This window comes from Neoarius graeffei, chromosome 3 (genome assembly GCF_027579695.1).
Source record: "Neoarius graeffei isolate fNeoGra1 chromosome 3, fNeoGra1.pri, whole genome shotgun sequence".
Classification (NCBI taxonomy): Eukaryota; Metazoa; Chordata; class Actinopteri; order Siluriformes; family Ariidae; genus Neoarius; species Neoarius graeffei.
In genome coordinates, this window is record NC_083571.1 from 93,764,035 (window position 1) to 93,787,636 (window position 23,602).

Sequence of the window (23,602 nt, forward strand, 5' to 3'; positions counted from 1 at the left end):
GGACTCGCCTTCTCCAGGCATTGCAACAGTCCTTCGGTTCAAACCATTCCAAGCACAAAAGAGGCGGAGCCGAGAACTCGTGTTTGCATCGAATCGCCTCAGAATGTTTTTTCTTATACTATAAATAATTAATTTCTGCTTTTTACGTTAACGTATACCTTTACAAAACCATCCGTGTGACATATTTACTTCGTGCTACAAAAAACCACACGTTTAAACACATTTCTTACACCCTCGGAGAAAAACTTGATGGTATTTCCCGAGTCTGCAGGGTAAATTAGCATGCATTTCATTAAAGGTATGAATTGTGTCTGAGGGGAAATTAGATCTAATTATATTGATTCTTTATTGTCATTGTACATTACTATCTGTTTGAGGGCTCAGATCAAAGCAGCAGATCAATAATAAATAACAAACGATACATAACCTTTTAAGAAAGAAAGCACAACTTTATTCATCACACACTTGTGAAAGTCCTCTCTGCATCTGAAGACACACATGTGAGCAATGAGCACACAGAGATACCCAGAGCAGTGGGCAGCCATGCATGCTAACAGCGCCCGGGGAGGAGTTGGGAGTTAGGCGCATTGCTCAAGGGCACCTCAGCCCAAGGACGTCCCATATTAACTTAACCGCATGTCTTTGGATTGTGGAGGAAACCGGAGCACCCGGAGGAAACCCACGCAGGCACGGCACGGGGAGAACATGCAAACTCCATACAGAAAGGCCCTCACCGGCTGCTGGGCTCGAAATCAGGACCTTCTTGCTGTGAGGCGACCGTGCTAATCACTTACACCACCGACAAAAAAGCAGCATATTGGCATAAGGGTGGCACGGTGGTTAGCACAGTTGCCTTACAGCAAGAAGGTTCCGGATTCGAACCCAGTAGCCGGTGAGGGCCTTTCTGTGTGGAGTTTGCATGTTCTCTCCGTGTCTGCGTGGGTTTCCTCCTGGTGCTCCGGTTTCCCCCACAGTCCAAAGACATGCAGTTAGGTTGAGGTGCTGAGGTGCCCTTGAGCAAGATAACGAACCCCTGACTGCTCCCCGGGTGCTGTGTGTGGCTGCCCACTGCTCTGGGTGTGTGTGCGTGTGTGTTCACTGCTTCAGATGGGTTAAAAGCAGAGGATAAATTTCGCTGTGCTTGAAGTGTGCATGTGACAAATAAAGGTTTCTTCTTATATAAGTAGCAGTATGTAATTATCTCATCATCTCTAGCTGTTTTATCCTGTTCTACAGGGTCGCAGGCAAGCTGGAGCCTATCCCAGCTGACTATGGGCGAAAGGCGGGGTATACCCTGGACAAGTCGCTAGGTCATCACAGGGCTGACACATAGACACAGACAACCACTCACATTCACACCTACGGTCAATTTAGAGTCACCAGAGACACGGGGAGAACATGCAAACTCTGCACAGAAAGGCCCTCGCCGGCCACGGGGCTCGAACCCGGACCTTCTTGCTGTAAGGCGACAGCACTAACCACTACACCACCATGCCGCCCCATATGTAATTATACAATGTAAAATAAGATAACCTTTTATTATCCCACAAGGGGAAATTTCCATTGTTACAACAGCATAATATATAAAGAGAAAGAAAGAAAGAAAGAAAGAAAGAAAGAAAGAAAGAAAGAAAGAAAGAAAGAACAACTTTATTCATCACACACTTGTGAAAGTCCTCTCTGCATTTAACCCATCTGAAGACACACATGAGCAATGAGCACACACATATACTCAGAGCAGTGGGCAGCCATGCTAACAGTGCCCAGGGAGCAGTTGGGAGTTAGGTGCATCACTCAAGGGCACCTCAGCCCAAGGCCGTTCTGTATTAACCTAACCGCATGTCTTTGGACTGTGGGGGAAACCGGAGCACCCAGAGGAAACCCACGCAGACACGGGGAGAACATGCAAACTCCACACAGAAAGGCCCTCGCCGGCCATGGGGCTCGAACCCAGAACCTTCTTGCTGTGAGGTGACCGTGCTAATCACTCACACCACCCACAAAAAAGCAGCATATTGGCATATAAGCAGTAGTATGTAATTATACAATGTAACCAAACATAGTAAGGTGCAGAATGTGAGTCCAAGTCTGGATCAGGCCTCCAGCAGAGCTTCCTGGGGAAGAAGCTATTCTGGTGTCTTGCTGTTTGTGACTTGATGACCCTAAGCCTGCTAGAGGGAAGGGTGTCCAAAAGACATTGTCCAGGGTGAGTGCAGTCAGTCCTAATCTTTGTGGCTCTGTTTCTCTGCCTGGCAGAGTCTCAGTCTCAGTGTTTAAGTCTAGGCTGAAAACATATCTGTTTAGTTAAGCCTTTTGTTAATGGTGTTTATGAGGTAAAGGTGTAGATCTGGAGGGTCCTCAGACAGAGTGTTTTGGTAAACTGGGATGTATGGATGCTGTCAGTCCCCACTCGCTTGCTCACTCGAGTTTGTTGACAGTGTAGCGGCTGCTGCTTTATGTCCCAGGGCTCCCTCATGCCTGTGTTACCTTCTGGCTCTCCACTTTTAGTTATGCTGTCATAGTTAGTTGCCGGAGTCCCTGCTTGTACTCAGTGCAAAATGTATACTGTACCTACTTATTCAGGTGACATTGGGCATACCTAACAACCTGTGTCCCCCCCCCCAATCTGTTCCTCTGAGTTACATGTCAATCCTGGAATTGAGACGCTGACCTCTTCTGCTCCTCGGACCTGCTTGATCCATCCTGATGCCCTGTGTCTGGTTGGAGTCTCATCACATTGCTCCTGTGGAGGACGGCCCCATATGGACAGTTGAAAATCACACTTGGAAGACGCTCTGGACACTTACAGGAATGCTTTTATGGCTGAGGACTGCAGTTGGCTTGCTAACTTTGGGACTGCTGTTGTCATGAACAGTTTTGCACTCAAGTTTCCATAAATGAAGAGTTACAACATCAACGAAACTGACTTCATGTTAAAACTGTTAATGTTATAGTCATGTTGTCTGTTGTTGTCCAGGTGAGGATGGGTTCCCTTTTGGGTCTGGTTCCTCTTGAGGTTTCTTCCTCGTGCCGTCTGGGGGAGTTTTTCCTTGCCACCATCGCCATGGGCTTGCTCATTGGGGATAGATTAGGGATAAAATTGGCTCATGTCTTGGGTCATTCAGATTCTGTAAAGCTGCTTTGGGACAATGCCTATTGTTAAAAGCGCTATACAAACAAACTTGACTTAAGAAGAAGAAGAAACCTTTATTTGTCACATGGACACTTCAAGCACAGTGAGATTCAGCCCCTCCATTTAACCCATCTGAAGCAGTGAACACACACCCAGAGCAGTGGGCACCCATACTTCAGCGCCTGGAGAGCAGTCAAGGGTTAAGTACCTTGCTTAAGGGCACTTTGGCCCAAGGCCACCCCATGTCACCTAACTACATGTCTTTGAACTGTGGGGGGAAACCGGAGCAAACCCACGGAGAACATGCAAACTCCACACAGAAAGGCCCCCACCGGCTGCTGGGCTCGAACCCAGAACCTTCTTGCTGTGAGGCGACAATGCTAACCACTACACCATCATGCCGCCAACTTAAATCTGTTCCAGGGCTTGGAGAGGGGTACCAATGATGTGATTTTAGACCTTGCTGCCAATTTGTGTACTGTTATTAGGAGTAAATCACAACAATTAGATGACAAGTATTCCAAACAGTCTATTATTGCTTGATTTTCTATGTGTCATAATTTATCAAGTAAAGAACCTTTGCACATTTTAAACGCATTCTTATTTAGGCATGGTATGTCGAAAAATCAGTCTACAATATCATTTGCGATGCTTTTTTTTTGAACTAGAGACGCAGTAGTTGTTGTTTTTGTTTGTTGGATTATCCCAGGGCGGCATGGTGGTGTAGTGGTTAGCACTGTCGCCTCACAGCAAGAAGGTTCTGGGTTTGAGCCCAGCAGCTGGCGAGGGCCTTTCTGTGTGGAGTTTGCGTGTTCTCTCCGTGTCTGCGTGGGTTTCCTCCGGGTGCTCCGGTTTCCCCCACAGTCTAAAGACATGCGGTTAGGTTAATATGGTACGGCCTTGGGCTGAGGTGTCCTTGAGCGAGGCACCTAACTCCCAACTGCTCCCCGGGCGCTGTTAGCATGGCTGCCCACTGCTCTGGGTATGTGTGTGTGTGTTCACTGCTTCAGATGGGTTAAATGTAGAGAGGAAATTTCACAAGTGTGTGATGAATAAAGTTGTGCTTTCTTTCTTTCTCACAGCAAGAAGGTTCTGGGTTCGAGCCCAGCAGCTGGTGAGGGCCTTTCTGTATGGAGTTTGCATGTTCTCCCTGTGTCTGCGTGGGTTTCGTCCGGGTGCTCCGGTTTCCCCCACAATCCAAAGGCATGCAGGTTAGATTAATATGGGACGGCCTTGGGCCGAGGTGCCCTTGAGCGAGGCACCTAACTCCCAACTGCTCCCCGGGCGCTGTTAGCATGGCTGCCCACTGCTCTGGGTATGTGTGTGTGTTCACTGCTTCAAATGGGTTAAATGCAGAGAGGAAATTTCACAAGTGTGTGATGAATAAAGTTGTGCTTTCTTTCTTTCTTTCTTTCTTTCTTTCTTTCTTTCTTTCTTTCTTTCTTTCTTTCTCACAGCAAGAAGGTTCTGGGTTCGAGCCCAGCAGCTGGTGAGGGCCTTTCTGTATGGAGTTTGCATGTTCTCCCTGTGTCTGCGTGGGTTTCGTCCGGGTGCTCCGGTTTCCCCCACAATCCAAAGGCATGCAGGTTAGATTAATATGGGACGGCCTTGGGCCGAGGTGCCCTTGAGCGAGGCACCTAACTCCCAACTGCTCCCCGGGCGCTGTTAGCATGGCTGCCCACTGCTCTGGGTATGTGTGCGTGTTCACTGCTTCAGATGGGTTAAATGCAGAGAGGAAATTTCACAAGTGTGTGATGAATAAAGTTGTACTTTCTTTCTTTCTTTCTTTCTCACAGCAAGAAGGTTCTGGGTTCGAGCCCAGCAGCTGGCAAGGGCCTTTCTGTGTGGAGTTTGTGTGTTCTCCCCGTGTCTGCGTGGGTTTCCTCTGGGTGCTCCGGTTTCCCCTACAATCCAAAGGCATGCAGGTTAGATTAATATGGGACGGCCTTGGGCTGAGGTGCCCTTGAGCGAGGCACCTAACTCCCAACTGCTCCCCGGGCGCTGTTAGCATGGCTGCCCACTGCTCTGGGTATGTGTGTGTGTTCACTGCTTCAGATGGGTTAAATGCAGAGAAGAAATTTCACAAGTGTGTGATGAATAAAGTTGTGCTTTCTTTCTTTCTCACAGCAAGAAGGTTCTGGGTTCGAGCCCAGCAGCCGGCGAGGGCCTTTCTGTGTGGAGTTTGCATGTTCTGGGTTTCCTCCGGGTGCTCCGGTTTCCCCTACAGTCCAAAGACATGCAATTAGGTTAACATGGCTGAGGTGCGCTTGAGCAAGGTACCGAACCCCTGACTGCTCCCCGGGCGCTGTAGTATGGCTGCCCACTGCTCTGTGTGTGTGTGTGTGTGTTCACTGCTTCAGATGGGTTAAATACAGAGGATGAATCTGACTGTGCTTGAAGTGTGCATGTGACAAATAAAGGTTTCTTCTGTTGTAAATCAGCGCATACTTCTGTTCTGCGCAAATGCAGCGCCGATTGGTTTGTCATGAATACAAACGTCATGTGATGTAGAGCATGTCACGTGACCTGTGTTTAGGGGAAAATGACAGCGGGGGTCAGCGTTTCTACCGGTTCTATTGTTTATTTATTGAGCATTTTATTGATTTTCTCCCCTGTCTGTATCGACTGTGAGCTCAGGGATGTTCAGGTAGGTTATAATCAGCGAATCTGTGTGTGTGTTTGCTGGTGAATAATAAAAGGAAAAGTGACTGGGGCAGTGATTAGGGGTTTGTGTGATTCCTGTAGTTATGCCACATGTGTGAAGGAAGTGTAGAGAGAAACAGCTCTGTGTGGAGGTTTTGCCTGCCAGTAGGCAGGATTGAGGGTCGGTGCTGTTTGCAGGATGATGAAGAGGAGAGCATTCTGGGGTAGGACGACAGTGCAATAACTTCTCTTTATAGCTGTGACTTCAGATTTTGCAGTTGTGTTTCAGATCTATAATTCTTTCAGGCTGGATTTATCTAATTGTTCTCTGAGTCAAGTGGAGGACCTGCATGGAGCTTCTGCAGCAGTTATCATGTAAGTAATACAACTAGATTTGCATTTCCTGATGGACTACATATAGTGAGGGAAAGAGAAAGGGGTTATAAAGAGTTTAGACACAAAGAAATGAAGAAAAAGATAGAACAGAATGCCTTATCCATTATCCGTAGCCGCTTATCCTGTTCTACAGGATCGCAGGCAAGCTGGAGCCTATCCCAGCTGACTACGGACGAAAGGCGGGGTACACCCTGGACAAGTCGCCAGGTCATCACAGGGCTGACACATAGACACAGACAACCATTCACACTCACATTCACACCTACGGTCAATTTAGAGTCACCAGTTAACCTAACCTGCATGTCTTTGGACTGTGGGGGAAACCGGAGCACCCGGAGGAAACCCACGCGGACACGGGGAGAACATGCAAACTCCGCACAGAAAGGCCCTCGCCGGCCACGGGGCTCGAACCCGGACCTTCTTGCTGTGAGGTGACAGCGCTAACCACTACACCACCCGCAAACATGTACATTATATAGAGATACACATTTTAAGTGTGAATGTGGGCGGCACGGTGGTGTAGTGGTTAGCGCTGTCGCCTCACAGCAAGAAGGTCCGGGTTCGAGCCCCGTGGCCGGCGAGGGCCTTTCTGTGCGGAGTTTGCATGTTCTCCCCGTGTCCGCGTGGGTTTCCTCCGGGTGCTCCGGTTTCCCCTACAGTCCAAAGACATGCAGGTTAGGTTAACTGGTGACTCTAAATTGACCGTAGGTGTGAATGTGAGTGTGAATGGTTGTCTGTGTCTATGTGTCAGCCCTGTGATGACCTGGCGATTTGTCCAGGGTGTACCCCACCTTTCGCCCGTAGTCAGCTGGGATAGGCTCCAGCTTGCCTGCGACCCTGTAGAACAGGATAAAGCAGCTAGAGATAATGAGATGAGATGTACGTGTATGTATGAGAGAGAGAGAGGGGGTGGCTACAATTATCGACACCTTTTCAGCTTTACCAATAAAAACCAATTTCACAAAGGTGAGTTTCAGTTACAACAGTTATTATCGGTTGATTAATCAACCGGAAGACCCGCCTCGCCCTTTGATCTTGTCGTCTGATGATGCAGCTTGTTATCTAAGATGGAATTTTTTTTTTTTTAATCGCGATCAGCAATTTGAGGAAAACCTGGCCGTTATCATCACAGGTCAGCATGGTGGAAAGATCATGGACATGTTTTTACTGATCAAATTCACTGATATTTCATGACCTCCTTGTTGAAACCTACTTTGTTTCTTACTCTTTCATTTGACAGTCGGCATTTTGTATCTAAACGTGCATTTGAGAAGTCACGTGAGGTGTCGATAATAGTGATCACTTTCACCGGTGTCCACCGTTATCGACACGCTGTGGAATTAAGTGACATTTATAACTGTTATGGATTGATCTTTGTGTAACATTGTTGAAGTAGATGAACTACTTTAAAAAAATAAAAGTGCTGTGATTTATATATATATATATTTTTTCTGATTCATAACAGAATGGAATGTTTATAGAGTATTTGGAATCCGATTGCAAAAAATAGAATTAGATCAGAATTAAATTGCTAGCATATAAAAAATTACATGCTTGAAATATTCAGATTTTTCTATTCCATTCAGAATTTTTTTTTTGCAGTTTGTTGTAAATATCGACCACACATTACAATATCAGTCGACATTTTATATTTTGGTTCGAGGAATGACATGCGACCTTTGACCTGGATTTTCATGTGGTTACAATGTCAATTGCCTGTTGATATTTATTGGTAAACTACAAAACTAGAAATTAATACAAACAACAACGAATGATTTAACAAAATGTGATCTACGAAAATACTTTAGAAAGCGGAACAAAAATATTTTCTGACAAGTTCAACATTATCAGTTCATTTGTTTACAAACAGTAGAATTACCTTCTTATTTACGTCAGCACCGACATCGATATATTTATATAAAAGATATTTTGTACTAAATATAAGTCTATGTACAACAAATCTTAAATAAAAACTGTGTCTTGGTAACTTAATACCACATGCTGATGATTTTTTTTTTTAAATAAATAATCATCTGGATGTTGATAACTGTGGACAAAAGGTGTCAATACTTGTGGAACGGTGTCACGTGATCTGATACACTAAGTAATCAGGAATCAACTTTTTTTTTTTTCCCAGTGGATGTTTGAGTAATTATTCATGCACAATTTGCATATTGAAAGGATTTTCTACTTTTGCAATGGCCAAAAGATTGTTAAAGTGTCGATAATTGTAGACATTGCTATCTCTCTTTTTCTCTCTCTCTCTTACATAGCATATAATATTAAACACACAATATATGAAATATAAAGAGGAAGTATTAAGCAGAAATGTAGGTTACACACCCCCAGATATGTGCTGATACCTGCATACAGACATATCTGTAGAAATAAATGGCACTACAGAACAGTAAATGTCAGGGTACTGATAGAGTATATTGCAGAGTTATTTTATGGATGGGGAAGTTGAAGACAGACAGACAGACTGACGAAAAGGTCACTCATGCATACTTCCACCAAACCACATATTAACATCAAAATCAAATACTTGACCCAAGTATAATACTAAAGCTGTACACCAAATTTAATCAAAATCCGTTCACTACTTTGAGTTACATTGGGAACAAACAAACAAAAATATCCTAGATACACATACATAGCTGGGGGCGGCACGGTGGTGTAGTGGTTAGCGCTGTCGCCTCACAGCAAGAAGGTCCGGGTTCGAGCTCCGTAGCCAGCGAGGGCCTTTCTGTGTGGAGTTTGCATGTTCTCCCCGTGTCCGCGTGGGTTTCCTCCGGGTGCTCCGGTTTCCCCCACAGTCCAAAGACATGCAGGTTAGGTTAACTGGTGACTCTAAATTGACCGTAGGTGTGAATGTGAGTGTGAATGGTTGTCTGTGTCTATGTGTCAGCCCTGTGATGACCTGGCGACTTGTCCAGGGTGTACCCCGCCTTTCGCCCGTAGTCAGCTGGGATAGGCTCCAGCTTGCCTGCGACCCTGTAGAACAGGATAAAGCGGCTAGAGATAATGAGATGAGACATACATAGCTGGATCTGCATCAAAATCTAATGAATTGTTCCTTGGCTCATGGCTCACCTTTCCTCAAGATTTCATCAAAATCTGTTTACTACTTTTTGACTTACACTGGGAACAGGGAAACAAACCGAGGCAAAAACATCACCTTCTCCAACAAAGTTGGCGGAGGTACAGTGGTGCTTGAAAGTTTGTGAACCCTTTAGAATTTTCTATATTTCTGCATAAATATGACCTAAAACAACATCAGGTTTTCACACAAGTCCTAAAAGTAGACAAAGAGAACCCAGTTAAACAAATGAGAAAAAAAATTATACTTGGTCATTTATTTATTGAGGAAAATGATCCAATATTACATATCTATGAGTGGCAAAAGTATGTGAACCTTTGCTTTCAGTATCTGGTGTGACCCCCTTGTGCAGCAATAACTGCAACTAAACATTTCCGGTAACTGTTGATCAGTCCTGCATACTGGCTTGGAGGAATTTTAGCCCATTCCTCCGTACAGAACAGCTTCAACTCTGGGATGTTGGTGGGTTTCCTCACATGAACTGCTCACTTCAGGTCCTTCCACAACATTTCAATTGGATTAAGGTCAGGACTTTGACTTGGCCATTCCAAAACATTAACTTTATTCTTCTTTAACCATTCTTTGGTAGAACGACTTGTGTGCTTAGGGTCGTTGTCTTGCTGTATGACCCACCTTCTCTTGAGATTCAGTTCATGAACAGATGTCCTGACATTTTCCTTTAGAATTCACTGCTACAATTCAGAATTCATTGTTCCATCAATGATGGCAAGCCGTCCTGGCCCAGATGCAGCGAAACAGTGAATTTGTACTGTTTGATACCATGATACTACTACCACCATGTTTCACAGATGGGATAAGATTCTTATGCTGGAATGCAGTGTTTTCCTTTCTCCAAACATAACGCTTCTCATTTAAACCAAAAAGTTACATTTTGGTCTCATCCGTCCACAAAACATTTTTCCAATAGCCTTCTGGCTTGTCCACGTGATCTTTAGCAAACTGCAGACGAGCAGCAATGTTCTTTTTGGAGAGCAGTGGCTTTCTCCTTGCAACCCTGCCATGCACACCATTGTTGTTCAGTGTTCTCCTGATAGTGGCCTCATGAACATTAGCATTAGCCAATGTGAGAGAGGCCTTCAATTGCTTAGGGTGGGGTTTACATTAGACCGTATCAGCGGATCATCAGATTAACGTTTTTAAAACGATTAGTGTGCACACAGCAACACCAATACATGATTCGCGTGCACACAGCAATGCCAGTATACGGATACGCTCGGCTCCGCAGGCATCCTGCGCTCCAAATCACTCCACCCTGAACAGCGAGTGCCCTCTGGAGGGTGCGCACTCCGGCCCTGCGCAGCTCACAGAGCGCGCGAGTGAAGTGCACGAGCAATGATTCGGGACTGAGCCGCTGTGTGTGTGATCCCAGCGCATATCACTTACCACTTGCAAGTGGAAGGATGGCAAGCCTAAAGACAATCATAACTACACAATGGGCAGTATTTGCATCAGTATTTGCAGTATTTTCTTTTTTTTTTTTTTTTTTTTTAAAGATATTTTTTTGGGCTTTTTGCACCTTTATTGGATAGGACAGTGTAGAGACAGGAAATGAGCGGGAGAGAGAGACGGGAAGGGATCGGGAAATGACCTCGGGCCGGAATCGAACCCGGGTCGCCCGCATTCATGGTATGGCGCCTTAACCACCTGAGCCACGACGCCCCCGTATTTTCATATTTTTATACTCATTAATGAAAGGTGATACAAGGCGGAAGTCCGCGCCATTTTTCAGCAGTCGCGTCACATGACCAACGCCAGCGAATCAGGAAGGTCAATGTCACAGTGACGTTGTCCAATGACGACGCCAGCTAGAGCTCAGCACAGCGTATCCGCGTATTCTCAATGTTTACACAGCACCGGACCAGACACGATCTAGATTGAATACGTGGACGCTGGCGGATTCCCGTTTCCAGGCGTTTTAATGTAAACGGACAGTGCATCCGCGAAGAAAACGAGACAGATACGGTCTAATGTAAACTTGGCCTAGAAGTTACCCTGGGGTCCTTTGTGACCTCGCCGACTATTACACGCCTTGCTCTTGGAGTGATCTTTGTTGGTCGACCACTCCTGGGGAGGGTCACGGTGATCGTGAATTTCCCCCATCTGTCTGACTGTGGATTGGTGGAGTCCAAACTCTAGACATGGTTTTGTAACCTTTTCCAGTCTGATGAGCATCAACAATGCTTTTTCTGAGGTCCTCAGAAATCTCCTTTGTTCGTGCCATGATACACTTCCACAAACGTGTTGTGAAGATCAGACTTTGATAGATCCCTGTTCTTTAAATAAAACAGGGTGCCCACTTACACCTGATTTCAATCAATGGGATGACAAACACCTGACTCTAATTTCACCTTCAAATTAACTGCTAATCCTAGAGCTTCACATAGTTTTGCCACTCACAGATATGTAATATTGGATCATTTTCCTCAATAAATAAATGACCAAATATAATATTTTTGTCTCCTTTGTTTAACTGGGTTCTCTTTATCTACTTTTAGGACTTGTGTGAAAATCTGATGTTGTTTTAGGCCATATTTATGCAGAAATATAGAAAATTCTAAAGGGTTCACAAATTTTCAAGCACCACTGTAATGAAGAGAGAGCGAGACTGCAGCCATTCTAGTTAAATAATTTTAAAGTCATGAAGATTGTACCACTCATTTCAATGGGAAAAATTTTACTAGTTTTTAATATTTTAAGTATGAAGTGTAGAAAAAATGAAAATAACACAGCTTAAATGACATTTACAAGTCCCATGCAACAAAGATTGAATGAAGTTTCTACGTTAAGCAGTTCTTGAGGAATTATTCGCAAAATATTGGTTATACGGGGGTTGTTGTTGTTGTTATTGTTGTTGTTGTTAATAATAATAATAATAATAATAATAATAAGTAGTCTAGGAAGAACAGTACAGAGCTTTGCTTTGCAATCACGATCATTAAGAAACAACAAATCATCTGGGCATGAGCAAAAGTTATTTATCAGTTGTGCAAGCAAAGAATTTCATCCTGGTTCTTTAGAAACTGTGTTTTATGCTGCAACTTCTACTACTTATACACTTCTTCCTGGAGTGTACTTAAGTAATATGGATCACTCCAAGCACAGCTTCACACACAGCCGACTTGGGAGTGTGTGTGGTGGTGAGCACAGTTTCTTATCACAGCACAACTGGTGGCCCAGTATTGTTGATTGGTGGACTTTTCATAACGCGGTAGCTCCACTGCTCTACCTGATACACTCATATCTGTGCAACGCACACACACACACACACTACCATATACAGTGACATGAATGCCATCTTGGATATGAATGTCATGGCAATATTTGGGCTTTCAGTAATTTCTTTGAACTGTTCTTTTTCTGTGGCAGAATGATTGTACAGCATACATCTTTACTTTAAAAAAACACTAGAATTTGGTGCACAAGTTTGAATTTTCTTTAGGTTTTCTGAAATCAACACCAGGTCAAAATTATACATACAGGATCAAAAATATACATACAGCACACCTAATATTTGGGTAAAATGTCTCTTTGCAAGATTCACCTTGACCAAACATTTCTGTTTGCCATGAACAAGCTTCTGGCAGAATTCTGGTTGGATATTTCACGACTCTTCCTGGTAGAATTGGTAGAGATCAATTAAATTTGGTTTTTTTTCTTGGCATGGACTTGACTTATAAGCACGATCCATATATTTTCAATAGGGTTAAAGTCAGGACTTGTTTTAAGTTTAATGTTAGCCTGCTTTATCCTCCACAACCAGCTCTGATGCGTGTTTGGGTTCATTGTCCTGTTGTAACTCCCAAGTCGTGTTCAAGTTTCTGATGGTTTATGCTGAAGAATTCTGAGGTAGTCCTCCTTCATTATTCCATCCACTTTGTGCAATGAACCAGTTCCACTGATGATCCTACCACCACCACCAGCTGGTACAGTGTCCCTCTGAACATGGTGGTCATTGTGGCCAAACAACTCAATCTTTGTCTCATCTGACCATACAGCTTTCCTCCAGAAGGCGTTTTCTTTGTCCGTGTGGTCAGCTTCAAACTTTAGTTAAGCTTGAAGGTGTCAATTTTGGAGCAGGGGGTTATTTCTTGGATAGTAGCCTCTTAGTCCATGGTGATCTGAACTGTAGACAGTGATCCATCAGCTTCCAGTTCATGGCAGGGCGGTGCCATGGTGGTTCCTAGATTGTTCCTGACCATCCAAACCAATTTCCTTTCAGCTGAGGGTGACCGTTTGGGTTTTCTTGAAGCAAAGTGGCTTGGCAAAGTGACTACACCTCACAATAACTTGGATACAATTGTTTGAACAGATCTTGGAATTTGCAGTTGTTTAGAAATGGCTTCAAGAGACATTCCGGAGTTGTGTACATCTGCGATCCTCTTTCTCAGATCTGCACTGAGCTCCTTGGACTTTCCCATTTTACTGTGTTGGTCAATCCAATGAGTGCTGTAAACAAACCCTTTTTATGAAGGCACAGGGAAGCTACCAGCTGTAGTCAATCATGATCACGAACAGGAAGTTAAGAGATCTCGGCCTTGGCAAGATAAGAGACATTTTGGAAGTTTCAGCACCTCTGAATTAATAATCTAAGTGAGTGTATGTAAATTTTTGACCATGCATGTATAATTTTGACCCTGTGTTTGATTTCAGAAAACCCAAAGAAAATTAAAACTTGTGCACCAAATTCTAGTGTTTTTTTAATTAAAGATGTATGCTGTACAATCATTCTGCCACAGAAAAAGAACAGTTCAAAGAAATTACTGAAAGCCCAAATATTGCCATGACATTCATATCCAAGATGACATTCATGTCACTGTATGTAAACTTCTGACCACAACTGTAAGAAGAGTCATCACCCTAAGGAGGGATCGCTGTCCACTGAGTGGTGTAGAGTTTGTGAGAGAAAGGTGTCAAATCTAAAAACCTGTTAGATTTGCTAACAAACTCCAAAAAGTAGACCGCATCACTTGACAGGAGGAGAGGATTTATTCATGGCTGATCAACAGTCTAAATATTCAACGTTTAGACAGAAAAAAAATGCTGGAATGTTGAATATTTAGACTCCGTCTACGCAGGATATTCTCAGGCTTCAGGAAAGTGTTGCAAAAGTAATGGAAATCTGCAAATCCTCACAAATCCTGGTTAGCATTTTTTTTTTTCTAAACCTAAAAAAAAAAACCTTACAAAAATAAATCGGAGGTATTAGTCCTTGTGAGCCATGCAAAAAGGAATGGAACAAAAGCGTCATAAGTACGTACATGTGGTCTGTACAGGATTATTAAGCAGAGGTGGACATTGTACCCAACTTCATTACTTAAGTCAAAGTACAGATCCCACTGGTCAAATGTTACTCCGATACAAGTGAAAGTGCTCCAGTCAAATTTTTACTTCAGTTAAAGTACTGAAGTACTGGCTTTTAAAAGTACTTAAGTATTAAAAGTACATTTTCTGTCAATGCATCGTTGTATTAGTGCCACAACGCTTACAAAACCTAATGCTGTTACCAAAGACAGAAATGTGAATTCACAAAATGAACACATGCTGTGCCATCATGGTGGATTAACATTAAGCTAGCTAGTCAGTGAAGCTCCACCTGACATGCTAGCAAACTCTTTTCAAACTCGAAATCATATTGGGTAGCTAACGCTACTAGAAAAGAAATATTTCAACATTCTATTTATTTGGCAAGATTATGCTAAAACATATTTCTGAAAGCACTTCGGATAAGTTAACATTATTCATATTAGCGTAACTCCGTTTTTACATGCTAACTAACAGTGTCCAAGTTAACTAGCTATGTGTTAACGTTATCCGTGGACAAGGCTATGGCAACTTGGTGGGAAAATCCATAGAAAGTCATTTGACTAACCAGACTGCATAGCTATTGCAATGTTATCGCTAGCTCTAAAAGCACAGACAACTTCGTTGCAAGCTTTCTCTTGGAATAAAATGTTTATATCCCTCAATATGCTTCTGCAGGTTGGATGGTGAGTTTTTGTAGGCCATGACGTACTCCCTTTTCGGCAAACAAAGCAAACATTTAAAACAAAATGAATCCTTAATCCTTTCAGAAAACTGAAACATGGGTTCTAGGTATGGCCATGGGTGTGTGTGCATTCTCCAGAAGAACCGCCTCCTTCCATTCTGCCATCAACTGATCGTGTTCCAATAAAGCTGCTGAGAAATCACTGATCTTGATTTTATCCAGTCTATGGACGAGACGTGACCCTAGTGATTACTGATGGGCTGTCTCAGTGTCACCTGCGAAAAAACCAATCACGTTTTAGAAAAGAAAAGAGAAAAACATCCACTTTCAAAGCTGCTTCATAGTAACGAGGACCTTGATGGAAATGTAGTGGAGTGAAAAGTACGATATTTACCTTTCAAATGTAGTGAAAAAGTTATAAGTTTCCAAAAATGTAATAAAGTACAGGGGCGGCACGGTGGTGTAGTGGTTAGTGCTGTCGCCTCACAGCAAGAAGGTCCGGGTTCGAGCCCTGTGGCCGGCGAGGGCCTTTCTGTGCGGAGTTTGCATGTTCTCCCCGTGTCCGCGTGGGTTTCCTCCGGGTGCTCCGGTTTCCCCCACAGTCCAAAGACATGCAGGTTAGGTTAACTGGTGACTCTAAATTGACCGTAGGTGTGAATGTGAGTGTGAATGGTTGTCTGTGTCTATGTGTCAGCCCTGTGATGACCTGGCGACTTGTCCAGGGTGTACCCCGCCTTTCACCCGTAGTCAGCTGGGATAGGCTCCAGCTTGCCTGCGACCCTGTAGAACAGGATAAAGCAGTTAGAGATGATGAGATGAGATAATAAAGTACAGATACTTAAAGTGTACTTAAGTACAGTAACTCAAGTAAATGCACTTCGTTACTGTCCACCTCTGTTATTCAGGTGATCACACTTTCATTACAGTGAGATGGGGGTGATGGGAGTTGAGCAACAGACAGGCTACAGTCAGTAACTGGATGCATGTAAAAGGGCCAGTGAGTGTAACTACAAAGTATAAGCACCATATAAGTCTAAATTTTTTTTCTTCCCCCCTCACAGAGACCTCTCCAGCAACCCTATTTCCAATATGAGTGATTTTATATTCCAAGGTTTTAATCATCTCAGCCAACTGTAAGTAAGATAATTGAATACTCACATTTCAGACCATAATTATACAGATGTGTTTAATCTAACATTAACTTTCACTCAGTATACTGCCTGTAAAACTGGACTGTCCTGGTGGCAACACGTCCTGGGACAGAGTGGACGTTAAACAGGATACTCGGCTCTGTGAAGGACAGAGGAATACCTGTAATCAAACTGGGCAGATGTGTAAGTCAAGCACACCTTCAGACAATTTTTTTTTTTTTTTTTTTAAAGAGCATTAACATAATCACTGCTCTTGTTTAGTTTTAAGATTATACAAAAGCCTTTTCACCATTCTAACTTTAGCCTTGGATTGCCCTGAGAACTCTGTCTGCATGCCTTATGGGCCAGGATTCTTTCAGTGCAGCTGTGCCCACAATTTCCTTGGATACAAGTGCCTAAGACAGGTAACAATTTCAGCTTGAAGTAGAGCGGCGGCTACAATTATCGACATTTTGACGATCTTTCGGCCGTTGCAAAAGTAGAAAAGACTTTCAGTACGTAAATTGTACATGAATAATTACTCAAACTTCCACTGGGAAAAAAAATTGATTTCTGATTACTTAGTGTATCAGATCATGTGACTCTGTCCCACAATTATTGACACCTTTGTCCACAGTTAGACACCGTTCCACAATTATCGACATCCAGATGATTATTTATTTAAAAAAAAATAGGTATGTGGCATTAAGTTAACAAAACATAGTTTTTATTTAAAATTTGTTTTACATACTTGTATTTAGTACAAAATATCTTGATGTCGGTGCTTTACGGAAATGAGTTCAAGTTAACTTTATTATCAGTAATGCCATATGTGCTGGACATACAGAGAATTGAAATTGCGTTTCCTTCTTATCTGCGGTGCAAACAGTAATAAACTTGAAATATAAAATATAGGTAAAAGATATAAACTTTTAAAAAAGTGTGTGTGTGTGTGTGTATATATATATATATATATATATATATATATATATATATATATATATATACACACACACACACAAACTAAAGCTATCTAAGAAAAGACAGTGGCAATCCAGAAAGTACAACCCCAATTCCAAAAAAGTTGGGACAAAGTACAAATTGTAAATAAAAACGGAATGCAATGATGTGGAAGTTTCAAAATTCCATATTTTATTCAGAATAGAACATAGATGACATATCATGTTTAAACTGAGAAAATGTATCATTTAAAGAGAAAAATTAGGTGATTTTTAAATTTCATGACAACACATCTCAAAAAAGTTGGGACAAGGCCATGTTTACCACTGTGAGACATCCCCTTTTCTCTTTACAACAGTCTGTAAACGTCTGGGGACTGAGGAGACAAGTTGCTCAAGTTTAGGGATAGGAATGTTAACCCATTCTTGTCTAATGTAGGATTCTAGTTGCTCAACTGTCTTAGGTCTTTTTTGTCGTATCTTCCGTTTTATGATGCACCAAATGTTTTCTATGGGTGAAAGATCTGGACTGCAGGCTGGCCAGTTCAGTACCCGGACCCTTCTTCTACGCAGCCATGATGCTGTAATTGATGCAGTATGTGGTTTGGCATTGTCATATTGGAAAATGCAAGGTCTTCCCTGAAAGAGACGTCGTCTGGATGGGAGCATATGCTGCTCTAGAACCTGGATATACCTTTCAGCATTGATGGTGTCTTTCCAGATGTGTAAGCTGCCCATGCCACACGCACTAATGCAACCCCATACCATCAGAGATGCAGGCTTCTGAACTGAGCACTGATAACAACTTGGGTCGTCCTTCTCCTCTTTAGTCCGAATGACACGGCGTCCCTGATTTCCATAAAGAACTTCTTCACATTTTGATTCGTCTGACCACAGAACAGTTTTCCACTTTGCCACAGTCCATTTTAAATGAGCCTTGGCCCAGAGAAGACGTCTGCGCTTCTGGATCATGTTTAGATACGGCTTCTTCTTTGAACTATAGAGTTTTAGCTGGCAACGACGGATGGCACGGTGAATTGTGTTCACAGATAATGTTCTCTGAAAATATTCCTGAGCCCATTTTGTGATTTCCAATACAGAAGCATGCCTGTATGTGATGCAGTGCCGTCTAAGGGCCCAAAGATCACAGGCACCCAGTATGGTTTCCCGGCCTTGACCCTTACGCACAGAGATTCTTCCAGATTCTCTGAATCTTTTGATTATATTATGCACTGTAGATGATGATATGTTCAAACTCTTTGCAATTTTACACTGTCGAACTCCTTTCTGATATTGCTCCACTATTTGTCGGTGCAGAATTAGGGGGATTGGTGATCCTCTTCCCATCTTTACTTCTGAGAGCCGCTGCCACTCCAAGATGCTCTTTTTATACCCAGTCATGTTAATGACCTATTGCCAATTGACCTAATGAGTTGCAATTTGGTCCTCCAGCTGTTCCTTTTTTGTACCTTTAACTTTTCCAGCCTCTTATTGCCCCTGTCCCAACTTTTTTGAGATGTGTTGCTGTCATGAAATTTCAAATGAGCCAATATTTGGCATGAAATTTCAAAATGTCTCACTTTCGACATTTGATATGTTGTCTATGTTCTATTGTGAATACAATATCAGTTTTTGAGATTTGTAAATTATTGCATTCCGTTTTTATTTACAATTTGTACTTTGTCCCAACTTTTTTGGAATCGGGGTTGTATTTTTAGAGATCACATTTTGTTAATCATTCGTTGTTGTTTGTTTTAATTTCTAGTTTTGTAGTTTACCAATAAATATCAACAGGTACAGTAATTGACACTGTAACCACATGGAAATCCAGGTCCAAGGTCGCATGTCATTCCTCAAACCAAAATATTACAATATCAATAGATATTTTATATGTGGTAGATATTTACAACAAACTAGAAAAAAAAATCTGAATGGAATAGAAAAATCTGAATATTTCAAGCATGTAATTTTTTATATGCTAGGAATTTAATTCTGGTCTAATTCTATTTATTGCAATCGGATTCCAAATACTCTATAAACATTCCATTCTGTTATGAATCAGAAAAAAAAATTATAAAATCACAGCACGTTTTAAATTTTTTTTTTAAAAAGTATTTCATCTACTTCAAAAATGTTACACAAAGATCGATCCATAACAGTTGTAAATGTCACTTAATTCCACAGCGTGTCAATAACGGTGGACACCGGTAAAAGCGATCACTATTATCGACACCTCACGTGATTCTCAAATGCGCGTTTAGATACAAAATGGCGACTGTCAAACGAAAGAGTAAGAAACAAAGTAGGTTTCGACAAGGAGATCATGAAATATCAGTGAATTTGATCAGTAAGAACATGTCCATGATCTTTCCACCATGCTGACCTGTGATGATAACGTCCGGGTTTTCCTCAAATTGCTGATCGTGATTTAAAAAAAAAAAAAATCCATCTCAGGTAACGAGCTGTGCCATCAGACGGCAAGATCAAAGGGTGAGGCGGGTCTTCCGGTTGATTAATTAACCAATAATAACTGTTGTAACTGAAACTCACCTTTGTGAAATTGGTTTTTATTGGTAAAGCTGAAAAGGTGTCGATAATTGTAGCTGCTGCTCTAGTCCATCTTGACTGATAACAACAAAACACTGATTTTCAGTGACTGAAACTGTTCATAAGATTAGACGAAAAATGGTGCAGATGATGTTAATGATGTTTCTTCTCTGAACTGCAGGGCTATTTTCCAATGGTGGAAGTCATGGCAATATTAGGTGGGTCCACAGTTGTCGTTTCGATGTTACTATGGATCACTCAAAGGCGAAAAGTAAAAAGCACCCAAGTTCATGAGACACCTAGCAGCTGGTAGAAAGCACTGAACAAAAGACGTGTCAAAGTGATAGTGTCTGAATAGAGAAATGTGGTGGGTTTTTTTTTTTTTTGGATTTTTACATATTTAAGATGGATCTGTTTTCAACAAAACAGATTTTGCTCTAAGGACATGATCAGGCTCAGGCTACATCCACACGACAACGGCAACGAGATTTTTTTTTTTTTTAAATATCGCGTCCACATGGGCAACGGATCAGTAAAATATCAGGTTCATATGGCAACGCAACGCTTGCTGAAAACGATGCAATACACATGCCACACCTCTACGTGCGCTGTAAGACGGTCCCATCGGAGACACCAGAACAATAGAAGTAGACGCATGCGCATAACTGCGCATGCGCACAGTGACTGTCACTGTCACACGCACACACTTTCTCACTCCATATCCTATAGTCCCTTTAAATCACGTGCTCGTTTTTTGAATGGAGACGCGGAAAGAGGAATGAACGGGGGTAGATGGAAGGACATCGCCAACTTTCTGATATCCTCCAGAATTCTTTAATGGTCCGGAATAAATTGAATGCTACACGTTGATGGATTACTTTGTTCTTCTACGCCCTTTTTGAGGAATGTATTGTCGGACTTAAACCAACATCTGAAGAGGTCAGATCGCTCCTTTTTTTTCCCTATTTTTGCTGGCGGGATTGACTCTGCCCTAAGGGCTATTCTCTCTCTCTCTCTCTCTCTCTCTCTTTGCACCATTACACAATAAATATTCACAGTGAAAATATTTTGTAAGCGCGTTTCATGAACCAAGTTACAGGATTTGTTGACAACTCGCATCGAGTTCGTTACACTTCTACCCGGCGTGAAGCACATGTGGTTGTGACGTCATCGTAAACAAATCCGTTCTACTCATCCAGACGACTTCGCAACGGCGCCGTTGCCAGATTTTTTCACTCTGGAACCTGTTCTCAAAAGATTTCGTTTTGGGGCACCCAAAATGCCGGTGCTGTGTGGACGCCAGGCCGAAACGCTAAACAATTTTATCAGATTCACCTGAATCCGTTGCCGTGTGGACAGGGCCTCAGTTATGCATCTTTTAGATGCTGCTTCTTGCCTCAGAGTTGCCAGTCTTCACTGAATAACAGACACTTTTTTTAATAAACTGCATGATGATACAGGTATGCCGAACACTGGAAGGCAGCGCCCTTTGGATTGCAGGTGTAAACTGTGGCATGTAGTAAATAGTAGCCGAGGGTTTTAAGTCAAACTGACTACGCTTCATGTGAGGCTCTTCATCAGTTCTACTGAATAATGCAAATTAAGTTATTGGCCAGAGCTGCAAATCAGTGTTGCGGATTACTAGAATGGTGTAATATATACGTGGCATGTGGTGTGTGAAGCTCAGTGTGTCTCCTTCATGTGATTTTTCAAGCAATTGTCTAATCTGTCCAATATATAATATATAAAATGTGTCAGTCCACCAGATTTTCATACCAGATGCTCAGATTATGGATTTTGAGTTATACCTGCTGCATTAAACTACCAAGCCTCCGTATGCAGGAAATACAAACCAAAATGAAATGACACTGCGTGCACAATTATTAGGCGAATGAGTACTCTGACCCTACCATTATTTCTATGCATATTTTCCAACCCCAAGCTATATACACTTGAATGCTAATTGGATTTAAGCATTCTCAACTGGTATTTATTTGTGTACTGAGGGAGGGTGTGGCCTAAAGTCATTAACCCCCGATATTAAGGTGTGCATAATTATTAGGCAGCATCTTTATCTCAAGCAAAATGGGCCAAAAAAGAGATTTAACAGACACTGGAAAGACAAAAATTTTAAAATGCCTATCAGAGGGATGCAGCAGTCTTGAAATAGCCAAGCTATTGTAACGTGACCACAGAACAATCAAACATTTTGTTGCAAATAGTCAACAGGGTTGCGAAAAATGTGTGGAGAAGAAAAGACGCAAATTAACCACAAAAGACTTGAGAAGGATTAAACATGAAGCTACCAGGAACCCATCATCCTCCAGTGCCACCATATTCCAGAACTGCAACCTACCTGGAGTGTCCAGAAGTACAAGGTGCTCAGAGACATGGCCAAGGTAAGGAAGGCTGAAACACGGCCACCACTAAACAAGACTCGCAAGTTGAAACGTCAAGATTGGGCCAAGAAATATCCGAAGACAGATTTTTCAAAGGTTTTATGGATGAGGGTGACTCTTGATGGACCAGATGGATGGATCCGTGGCTGGATAACTAATGGACACAGCACCACTTTGACTCCGACGCCAGCAAGGTGGAGGAGGGGTACTGGTATGAGCTGCTATTATTAAGGATGAGCTAGTTGGACCATTTCAGGTTGAAGATGGACTTAAAAATCAACTCCCAAACCTACTGCCAGTTTCTAGAAGATACATTCTTCAAGCAGTTGTACAGGAAGATGTCTGCATCATTCAAGAAGGCCATGATTTTTATGCAGGACAACGCACCATCACATGCATCCAACTATCACTGCTTGGCGAGCCAGCAAAGGCCTTAAAGATGACGGAGTAATGACACGGCCCCCTTTCTCACCTGACTTAAACCCTATTGAAAACTTGTGGGCCCTTCTTAAACGTGAGATTTACAGTGAGGGACGACAATACACCACTCTGAACAGCATTTGGGAGGCTGCGGTTGCTGCTGCACAAAACGTTAATCGTCACTAAATCAAAAAACTAACAGACTCCATGGATGGAAGGCTCATGGAAGTTATTGAAAAGAAGGGTGGCTATATTGGTCACTGAATATTTTTGAAATGCCAAAAGTGTTTGTTACACTTACTCAAAAAATTTAAAATAAACAAGTGAGATGGGAAAATTTTAGCTTTTCATTTAGTTGCAGAATAATTGTACGTGCACACATTCCCCCGAGAAAGTGTAAACCCCCCTTTTCCTTTGTTAAACATTCAAGCAGGCCCGCCGACAGGGGGGGACAAACGGGTATGTTGTCCCGGGCCCAGGAATGGGGAGGGCCCAGAACTGGGCTCTCATGAAGTTGCAATTAAATTATTTTATTTCATTTCAAAATGTGTTGATTTGGGGGAGAAATGTGCTATATTTGCATTCAATAAATGATTTCTAGATCTTTTGCCTTTATTGTCTTTGAAAAAGGCGTCAAGAACCCCCTACCACCCCTACTGCAAAAATGGTTTGGTCTGACTCTTTGATTAAGGGGAAAAAACGACATCGTTCGATCATAGCGCTTCGACAATCAGCGTGCGTGCCATTTACCAACATGCACAAGTCAGGAGCACAGAAAAGAAAAGAAAAGAGAGGAAGAAACCAAGAGACTCAGGGGCTCACTGCATAAATATTTTAAAAAAGATTCGGATGATGCAGCAGGTACAAG

General features: G+C 42.4%; 1 protein-coding gene across 1 annotated transcript; it reads left to right on the forward strand.

Moving 5' to 3' along the window:
- Positions 1 to 5,646: 5,646 nt before the first annotated feature.
- atraid (all-trans retinoic acid-induced differentiation factor) lies at positions 5,647 to 23,071 on the forward strand. The gene is made up of 7 exons (XM_060917663.1): positions 5,647 to 5,780; positions 5,879 to 6,000; positions 6,083 to 6,151; positions 16,341 to 16,412; positions 16,492 to 16,613; positions 16,734 to 16,834; positions 20,097 to 23,071. The coding sequence occupies exons 1-7, from the start codon at positions 5,676 to 5,678 to the stop codon at positions 20,226 to 20,228; spliced, it is 723 nt and encodes a 240-aa protein (XP_060773646.1). The 5' UTR covers positions 5,647 to 5,675; the 3' UTR covers positions 20,229 to 23,071.
- The last annotated feature ends 531 nt before the right edge of the window (positions 23,072 to 23,602 follow it).

Bases quoted from the DNA above. Each gene is read 5' to 3' on its own strand.
- atraid (XM_060917663.1), top strand. From the start codon at position 5,676: ATGACAGCGGGGGTCAGCGTTTCTACCGGTTCTATTGTTTATTTATTG. The intron at 5,781-5,878 runs GTAGGTTATAAT...TGATTCCTGTAG, and splicing joins GTGAGCTCAGGGATGTTCAG to TTATGCCACATGTGTGAAGG. The intron at 6,001-6,082 runs GTAGGACGACAG...TAATTCTTTCAG, and splicing joins GAAGAGGAGAGCATTCTGGG to GCTGGATTTATCTAATTGTT.